Source organism: Rutidosis leptorrhynchoides, chromosome 5 (assembly GCF_046630445.1).
Source record: "Rutidosis leptorrhynchoides isolate AG116_Rl617_1_P2 chromosome 5, CSIRO_AGI_Rlap_v1, whole genome shotgun sequence".
Taxonomy (NCBI): Eukaryota; Viridiplantae; Streptophyta; class Magnoliopsida; order Asterales; family Asteraceae; genus Rutidosis; species Rutidosis leptorrhynchoides.
Genome location: NC_092337.1, coordinates 48,683,907 through 48,694,219, shown reverse-complemented (window position 1 = coordinate 48,694,219; position 10,313 = coordinate 48,683,907). Strand labels below are relative to the sequence as shown.

General features: G+C 32.1%; 1 protein-coding gene across 1 annotated transcript; it reads left to right on the top strand.

The window, feature by feature from the left end:
- The first annotated feature begins 4,644 nt into the window (after nt 1–4,644).
- On the top strand, nt 4,645–8,429 carry LOC139847417 (NAP1-related protein 2-like). Its single transcript, XM_071837089.1, has 10 exons — nt 4,645–4,895; nt 6,495–6,617; nt 6,707–6,757; nt 6,830–6,901; nt 7,084–7,197; nt 7,290–7,351; nt 7,784–7,844; nt 7,923–7,979; nt 8,077–8,124; nt 8,230–8,429. Exons 1-10 carry the CDS (start codon nt 4,773–4,775, stop codon nt 8,290–8,292), a joined length of 774 nt encoding a protein of 257 aa, XP_071693190.1. The 5' UTR covers nt 4,645–4,772; the 3' UTR covers nt 8,293–8,429.
- The last annotated feature ends 1,884 nt before the right edge of the window (nt 8,430–10,313 follow it).

The window sequence follows — 10,313 nt, the reverse complement described above, 5'->3', positions numbered from 1 at the left end:
TGTGTTCATTAAATATACACTTCAGGGAACTTTCAACCAGTTTTGCCCATTTGACCCGTTTCCCTTTTAGCTGACTGTTTTACCCGTTTGAGATAAAACAAAACCCTGCAGGTCAACCGTCAACCTATTTATGAGTAATACTATTAGCTATCCTTGTAATTCGTCGAGTTTTAATACTCGAGATAAACATAGGTGTAGCTATGCAGACATTTTGTTAGAGATGGATAGGATATTAAGACCTGAAGATACTTGAGCCATATTCCATTTCCATTTTATTTTTTATACCTAAATTAAAAATCATATGCAAATCAAACTTGTTGCATATACATAGATTATGTATATGTAATAAGTGATTGCTTATCAATCTTTTTATATATTATATATTTTATAATTATAATTATAATTATTTATTAATTATATATATGATATATGATATGATGTGGCACATTGAAGCGCATCCTACAAAAAGTACTAATTTTCTTTTTCCCTTTATATATAGGAATGCATATATTTCCTCATCATAAGCATTTGTAAAAATTCTACATGGAGAATGGAGTCAACTCCAACTCAATGGATCTTCGAATAGCCTCGTTTTCTTTTTATATTCAACACCACAAAAACAAAGAAGCGCCTCGTTTTAGTTCGCATCGTAAGTGGTTTTTTCATATTTTTGTCTGGGTCAAAAATCTTTGTTTGACCAAGAAATCAGTTTACGGAAGAAAAGGTGAGAAATTTTCGTTCCCGGTTCTAAATCCCACCATGGATAATTTGACTGCTAAGATTAAGCACTTGGAAGAGGCAGGAATAAAGTCTGCTGATGTCATTGACTCTGGAACAATGAACAAAGAAGATATAATGATAACACTTCAAAAGGAAGTGGCGATTTTGAAATGGAACCCTATGCAAAGCGGTGAAGAGCTCGTTTCAATGACGTATGATGACGTGGCGAGTGATGCTAGCTCAGATTTATTTGAGTTGGAGAGTCTTTCTAGAAATGAATCTTTTGCAGAGTTCTTGTCTGGTTAGTCTGTGTATGATGAAAACAGAATAATAAAAAAACTCAGCAACATGTCAAAACATTAGTTATATAGTATCTATGTTTTTTTTTTTCTATGAGAAATTATATAATATATTGTATCTATGTAAATAAGAAAAATTTATGCTATCATCTTATCTGTGATGTGTTTGAAATACTTTTCTTAATGAATTATCATCCAATGACCATTCTTGTCAAGAATTTTATGTGCACAGGTATATACACAAGAAAAATAAAAAAAATCCAAAAATAAAAATTGTCTTAAGTTTCTTTATGAGGGATGAATTTGTACTTAAACTTACTTCAGTTCATGATTCATATTTAGAACATCTGTTGAGTGCTCAACAAAGCTGCTTTAAGTAACATGACAGCAATTTTTATTCTGTTGCTACATCTTTTGGCTTATACTGTTTGGTTATTTGAATGATGAAGGGTCTACAGCATAGATCCTTGCTTAACAAAGTCACAACAATTTGAGAATCTTATGTGGTGTTTCAATGTTGTTAATGCTTTTCTAAAAGGGCAAAAAAGTCTTTTTGATTTTTTTTCTTCTTACTATAATAATGATATAATAATAATAGTAATAATAGTATAATAATTAATAATGTTAATGTTAATGATAATAATGATAATCACTCTAAGAAAAAATGAAAGTGCAGATACAACATTTGAAACCACATGTGAAAGACAGCGATCCTTTTGGTTTTGTCGATGAATTCTACGAATGCTGATAATTTCATTGGATTGATAACGACGATATGTGTTTAGGCATTCGGAATATAAGATAACGTTCGAATTTGAAGTGTCAAGTATTCAAGGAATATAGTTGATGGTGTAGGGCAAGTTGTTTATAGGTTTTGTACCTTTCAAAACACCTAAGGTGAGATCATCATCATAGTCATCATATATCATATGTCATATGTCATATACTCATATGTATGGTTTAAATCATATATTACATGACACTGAATTTGATCCTTGGTTGAGATACTTTGAACTGTGCCAATCTGGCTATGGACACAATTGATAATACGTCTTTTTGTCAATGAAAAGGCAGGTTTATGTGGTTTTTGTGTAACCTAAAAATCATACCTTCAAGCCTATGATGCAATGAATACTAGATGAAGAAACAAGAGTTATGGCGGTTTCGTAATGCTTTTATTTTGATCCGGTCAAGATGAAGAAACAAGAGTTATTCGATTTGATTCGATTGTATTCTTTTAATTGGTATACGATTAGAGACAAAGATTGTATTAGTTGGACTGATTGGCTCATTAAGCCTTTGTAAGTTGGTTTTTTTGCTCCCCTCCCTAGTTTCTCGCTAGAGAGGTGGTTGCTTTTATATAATTCGTCGTTAAAAAAAAATATAATTAATACTAGAAAACTATAAATAAATTCTAGTCATCATAAAATTACCAAATGGGCATTAGCCTAGTGGATCGTGATACCTTTTGACGATGAGTTTGAGAGTTCAAGTTCTGAAATATAATCTTGAAATGTGGTTGAGGTGTGTTAGTATTTTTGTTTTTTTTAAAATAGTCATCATATAATTAATTTCTTGAAATTTAGCACCACATAATCGGTTAAAAAATCAATTTTCAACAAGACCATGACACGTTATTGTCTTCATGTTCTTGGATGTTAACATGACCAATTAGAAAGCCAATTTGTTGACAAAATAGATAAGAATGGAAATTGTGCATTTAAGCCAAAAAAAATGATAACTTTATATCATGTTCTAGGATATAAAGCTTTGTATGTTTGATTAAGAAAGAATGACAAGGTGACATATATTTCACATTCTCGCATTAGGTGCCAATATTTTTCAGCAATAGCCCCATATTTGCTTAATTTTGATTGATTGATTCACTTTGCAAACGTGAAATTTCTTAGAAGAATAACAACGGTTTACATTTTATATCACCTAAAGTTTAGTACTAAAAAACATTACTTCGAAGCTAGAAAATGATTGGTAAAATATTAGTAATACCAAGATCTTAACTTTCTTTAAGGCTATTCCCAACGCAACGTCACTTTTCCTCCGTCATCCCATTTGACAACTTGTTTGACGCCCTTGACGCCCCTAACACGACGTCAAAATTTGATGCTCCGGGCGTCAGTTGGAAGTTTGACGGAACAAAAAGGTGTGTCAAATTTTTTGTCAACCAATCAGATTTTGCCACATATTTTTTATATATATTAGTAATTAATATATTTGATACCCAACTACCAATAATATTTTACCACATGAACCACATCACAAATTTAACAATTAAATTTGACACTCCCTTTTAAAAAACTTTACTTCTTGACCTTATCACATCACTAAAAAGTACATCATTTGCCTTTGACGTCATAATCACAGTTAAAAGTAGTCTAAAAACTGTTAAGAATTTTGGGACCCATTATATCGCTACCACCTTTTTTAAATTTAAGTAGATTTAAAATAACATTAGATTGAGTAATGCATAATATAATTGAAGAAATATAAATGAAGAGAGGATCAACAGTTTAAATACACATGCAAGTAAACTTATGGGTCACGATTTAAGAATAGAGCTGTAATAATTTGCTTGTTCTTTAGAGGGCTCCCAACCGTGACAAGCTTCCTCACCGGGACTAGTCGCTACATCAGCGCTATATTAACACTTCCTCACCATGACTAACCCTGGACTAAACACTTCCAACCATGACATACTTCCACACAAAAATTGGGACTCAGCAATCATTTTAATTAAATCAAATCAGGACAATTTCATCACTCCCTCCGTCCTGAAATATGCGTGAGAAAGAAATGGAGGAGTGAAATGAAACAGGGCGATCCAAGGAAGGACAACAGGGCGGGCTGCTGCCATCAGCGTGATGTTAGGCGGAGAGGAGGGCGGAGACCGATGGGAGCACTCATACTAGTGAAAACATAATTGGGTTAGGTCCACATGGTAGCCCATTGTAAAAAACAGAATGCTTTTTTTAACAGCGATTGAGATCACCCGAGGGGACTAAATCACCCATTGCGATCATCTCCCGTTTCGACTATGCCGATGCAGCGATAATAACCCCGCCCCCATCGCTGCCTGGGAGGAAACCTTGAAACCGATCCAAGGGCATAGCCAAGTAAAACCCCCTCCCCTTACCCCCCAAACGATATGGGAAATGTGTCACGGGTGGATACTTCATGGCAGAGATGAAATTGTGTTTTTAATATGTAGCCAACATAGGTCGAACTCCTGACCTCCCCTAAAGGAGGCAGACCACCAACCGCTAAACCACATCACAACTTAAAAAAAAAACAGAATGCTGAATCATTCAATATCATATGTTTTTTATAAGTATAAACCAAACGTGTGATGTATGTTGGATGAATCAACATTTAACAAAGTAATTAATATTGACTTTTATGTGATGGTTTTTAAAAAATGAGTGTCATTTTTTTTGTTTACTTTTAAAAAATGATTTTTTTTTTTTTTTTTTTTTTTTAACTTTAACAACAGCTCTGAGAATGTCCTTATTATTATTTATTTTTTTAAATAAAAAGACAACGGTCAGGATTATGTGTTCGGGCAACAATCGTATACACCCTCGCAAAGTAGGCAGCCAATATAATATTTAAGTCTCAAAAACCCTAATCCTTTCGTCCCTCCTTAAAACCCTAAACATCACAAATACATTTAATCCCCCTTCAAATCGACAATAAATCGTGTCTACGGTATCAAACCAAATTTAGGGTTTCAATAACATGGTGACTGACAAAGGTAAAAAACCCAAAACTGGTGAGAAAACAGAAGTTGATGAACAAATTGATGCCGAGGTTGTTCAATCAGTTGAAAAATTGCAAGAAATTCAGGATGAGCTTGAAAAGGTACATTTTTTTAATCAAGATCACAAATTTTATTTTACCCAATTAGTAAAGTCGTTATTTAGCCTGAAATTGTTGAGTGCTTTGGTTTGAGAATTATTTCTAATAATGCACATTTTTTGTGTATATGTATTTGTTTTGTAGGGTTTTTGTTTAATTCCTGTATGTTTGTGAAGAGTGGGTTTTGTATTTATATGCGGGTGTTTAGCAAAAAAACTGATTATGATATTTGATTTCTGATAATTTTGAAGTAGTAAAAAACTGATTATAATTTTGCCCTAAAATCTTCGTATTTTGCCCAAAAACCTCAATTTTTCCCCCAAAACCACCATATTTTACCCCAAAACCTCCATATTGGCCAAAAAAATTGCTACTCTTTAAATTTTTTTTTGTTGCCCCCGTGAAAAAAGTTTCTGCTTCCGCCACTGCTTATTATGCTCACCGTAAAACTGCGCTATTGACAGTTACTGATAAATACCCCCTTAATGTTCAAGTTCATTAGGAAAGATATATCGTGACCTCATTTGTTTGTTGGGAATTTTACTAGTTATAAAATGCTGCGTGCTTTAAACAGGGTGTATAGTTTTATGCCTAGTGATGTATGGTTTGTTGTGTGTTGGATGATAATTGTATCTATCAGAGTAGAGGTTTAAGCAGATCATTAATTGCAATTTAGGTCATTATGATTGATCCAATACGTGTTTGCTTTGTCTGCTTCATTTTGTTGCGATAAGTTGTTATGGAATTGTTGTGACTTTTAGCTAAAATTTTTATCATGTTTTTCTGGCATTTTAATTTGGTACTGTAACAGGTAGTTTGGGTTTTCAGTTTTCCAGAATTATTGTTAATGGGGGCGGGAAAAATATTACTACATATGAATTACAAAATTGATGTAAAGCATCACAAATTTCAAACAAAAATCAATTACCTTTTCATCTTTCTTGTACTAATCTTTCCTCTTCTTTTCGTATTTCTATTTTAAAACCATAAAACAGAGTGAGTGAAGAAACGAGTTTAAAAAATGTGATGAAAACATATTCGTCCCTTAAAAAGGTAAAAATGAACTTGACGTTAATAGTACAGGTTGCACTTACACTTTTGATATTAAATTAATGTGCATATTGTATACTTAAATTAAATAAACTAGAAAGTAATGAAAACATAAGCATGACTATCCTATTATCCTTTTTTCTTATGGGGGCCCAGTCCAATATTGTGTAAAAATTACCTTAAAGTTTGTTGGGCTATTGGGGTCATCTGACCCCCTTGCTTGGGTTTGCAATGTTCGAACTTATAAATTAATTACTTATCGATGTATGGATATTTGGACTCTACTATTGGAACATTAAGCGGTCACAAAATTAGTTTTTTCCTAAAATTTATTTGTTTTTTCCTTTCAAAAATATTAACCTTTTGACATATAAAATGTTAGTTTCTTAATAATCAGAATTTGCCTTACCCTTCATGTGATAGTTACGCCTTCAAGCAGCATAACCATATCCAAAACAATATTGCAGTTGATGATTATTGATTATCATAATTCACATGAACACATTCATTATGCAAGATACCACATAATTCTTCTCTCTTTTTTGACTACAGATCAATGAAGAGGTAAGTGACAAAATTCTGGAAATTGAGCAGAAGTATTACAACATTAGGAAACCCGTGTACGACAAGCGGAATGAAATTATCAAATCGATTCCCGACTTTTGGTTGACTGCTGTAAGTTGACTTTTGCACATCGTGCTTTTTGCTTTATTATTGTCTTTGAACTCTCATACTTGATCTTTATCGTGCTATTGTTTATGCAGTTCTTGGCTCACCCTGCACTCTCTGATCTTCTTAATGAAGAAGACCAAAAGGTTAAATTTTCAATCCAAATTTCACAAGATATTTTGGTAAAATATGTATATTGACAGCATCCTTATTTATAGATATTTAAGCATCTGACCTCTCTTGAAGTTGAAGATTCTAAAGATATGAAATCGGGTTATACGATTACATTTGTAAGTAGTTCTTTTTTTTTTCTTTTGAAAGGAAAGTTAAGGAGATTACATCATGATATATATATATATATATATATATATATATATATATATATATATATATATATATATATATTATATTTATGTATGTTGATTAAGTGTATGATAATGACCAAAACTTATATGACTCACTCTTATTTCAGATGTTCAGTCCTAACCCGTACTTTGAGAATGAGAAGCTGACGAAAAGTATCACTTTTCTTGATGAGGGAACAACAAAAGTTAGCGCGACGCCAATTATGTGGAAAGAGGGCATGGTAACATCTTGTTAATGTTACTCGCATGTTTATCGATCGATACGTTTTTATATAGTAATCTGATTGTGGGGCGTTATGTATTTTGATTTAAGGGACTTTCAAATGGAGTTGAACCTGAGAAGAATGGAAACAAGCGGCCCCATGAGGATGACAGGTTGTTAATCTTGATATATCATTCCACTAAATAATTTTTTTATAAATCGAATGATCTGGCAGACTGGGATATTAGAAAATATGAATATTCATATGCCATTTTCAACTTTTCTGATACCTTTACAATCTGAATTAGCCTGTTTTTGTACGATTGAATGGTTGAATATAACTAACAGAAGTTTATAAGTGCGTAAATTAAATGAAGACCGCTTTACTGCTTTTAAGTTTTAAGGTTAGTTGTTGCTCATCAGGTTCATAGACATTTATAAGTGCATAAATGTAAAATTAAATGAAGATTGGTTTTTTGCTTTTAAGGTTATTTGTTGCTCATCAAGTTTATCCAATTATCCTTTACTATTTAGTTTCGATGTGTTTATCTCATGCGCGAGTGGTTAAATTTCTAAAATTTCACTTCATGGAATTTATAATGCAGCTTCTTTAGCTGGTTCAGTGGGACCCAACGAAAAGAGGACGTGGATGAAATTCAAGATGGAGTACGTTCACAAAACTATTCTTATAAACGTGAGAATCAAATATATCATGATCTTAATGTTTGCATTATGTATCTGCAGGTTGCTGAAATGATTAGAGAGGATCTATGGGTTAATCCTCTTGCGTACTTTAGTAATGTACGTAATTTTTTTTCTTCTTATGTTTAGTTCATCAATCACGTGTATGATTTCTATCTACTGATTGTTGCAAACGTCTTTTTTTATTTATTTCAAGGATGCTGATGAAGAAGATTTTGACGAGGAGGATACTGAAGATGAGGAGGTAAACAACAATTGTGTCAAATTTGTAATGAAATGTATTTGTTTTTTAAGTTTTATGCGTTTCGTTATTGATCATTATTTGATCTAATAATGTTATTTTTTGCAGGACATTGGCACTGATGACTCGGATGAAGAAGAAGAAGAAGGTGATGAGGACCAAGGGAACTAAATATTTGCAGTGTTTTGCTAAACTTATCAGCTTTAGGAGTTTATTACCTGTTTTATCGGTCAGTAGGTTAGTAGTTAAATTTGCTTGGTTTGATCACTGCTTTAAGGTTTTAACTTTTAAGTCATGATGTTATATTATATTTTCTGTTTGGGAACAGAAGTTAACCATTTTATTACTACTTTTCTTGGTCTAGTTAACCGTGAGCCTTATTTTAAGGTTAAAGTCTCGGTGAATGTTTAGTTTATAGCCTCGTATTTAGGGGCGTTCAGTGTTTGATTTGAAACCACTTAAATCGAATATCGAATCGAAACTAAACCGGAAAAAACTAAACCAAATATCGAATCTCACATTAACTTTTGGTGAGAACAATTTTGAGCCACTAAGTTCATAAAATAAATAAAAGCCCTTAAATATAGGAACAAACAAATTAAACAATTACAAGAATATCTATGGAATACAAATAAAAATAAATAAAAAAAAATTACAATGCAACTCCAGTACTCCACGATCTTTTCTCACTCTAAATTCTTTCTTCAATTCAATTTCTAAATTAAATAATTGGATACATAATCTATGCATATGAAGAATTAATATAAGCATCCAATAAGAATGAATTCTTTATCCAGTACCATACTTAAAATAAATAAATGGATACGCATTTTGTGCGTATGTAAGTTAATATATGCATCCAACTAGAATTATTTTAAATGTATATGAAAAATTATAATAAGCATTCAATAAGAATTATTGATGCATTCATTTTCTTATTGGTGCATTCAAATTTCTTGTTATTGTTATATGTAGTCTACATCCTTTTAATAATATGAAAAATATAGTGGTTCTGTTTCTCTACTTCATCCAACATGAGCCGATGTGTTCAGTGTTTGTATTATACGGAGTACATTTTATGCATCGATTTTAGCGTGTATTAAGTATGTACGCATCCCTCTAGAATTATTAATAAACTGAGAAAAAACTAACTGCTGATATAATTCAGTAGGCTTATAACTACTTTTAATGGTTATAAGAACAAAGAGAGAAAAAGAGAGAAGAAGGAGAGAATAAATATTGATATTGATATTTCAAGAGAAATGGTACACCTTAAATGGTTACCATACATGTCTATTTATAGTATAAAATATTACTATGCAAGAAATATAATAATAATAAAATTAACATCCAATCTAGATATTTTATAACACAATCTAGATATTTTATAACACTCCCTCTTGGATGACAATTTTATTAGAGAATAACTATTACTGCCTCGTTAAAAACCTTGCTAAAGAAAACCCATTGGGATAAAACTTTAGCTAAGGGAAAAGGAGTGCAGTATAGAGTTGACTCCCCCTCAAATAGGCAACGCCTGAGTTGTTACATCTTCTGAACATGTCTCATGCCAATATTATGAACGTGTGTTCTGAAAATAGCAGTTGGCAGTGCTTTGGTATAAAGATCAGCAGAGTTGTTGATTGAACGTATCTCATTTTAATCTGGTTGTCTTTTACGAGATCTTGAGTATATGAGAAGAATCTGAGGTTTTCATCTGAAACTGTATCATCTAAATCTTTTATGTACAAGTTTAGCCCTTGTGATTTGTCTACAGTCTCCTTCATGGTTTGCTCAAACCCTTGTTTCAATTCCTATTCCTTTGTAGTCTTTTCTGAGCCTTACCAACATACCATTCTTTTCCATCAAACTTATGACCGTTAAGACCGTCTATGGCTTTGGCGCCTCGTCAGTATTTATATTTTGTTCAGTCACTTTTGATACTATTCTTTCATTTGTATTATGCAAGCTGCATTATCTTCATATATAGTTGTTGGTGAAGATAGTTGTTAGTCTTTTATAGCGTTTTAGTCCACAAGAATCAATAATGATTTGTGTCATTGATCTCAACCAAACACATTTTCGAGTAGTTTCATATAATGCAATCACTTCGTCATGATTTGATGATGATGTTGCAACAAGTGTTTGTTTTAAGAACGCCATGATTTTGTGGTATCTCCATTTAGGAATAC

Excerpts from the sequence above, each read along its gene's own strand:
- LOC139847417 (XM_071837089.1), top strand. The coding sequence starts at position 4,773 with ATGGTGACTGACAAAGGTAAAAAACCCAAAACTGGTGAGAAAACAGAA. Across the intron at positions 6,902-7,083 it reads CGGGTTATACGATTACATTT|ATGTTCAGTCCTAACCCGTA; the intron begins GTAAGTAGTTCT and ends CTCTTATTTCAG. Across the intron at positions 7,980-8,076 it reads CTCTTGCGTACTTTAGTAAT|GATGCTGATGAAGAAGATTT; the intron begins GTACGTAATTTT and ends ATTTATTTCAAG.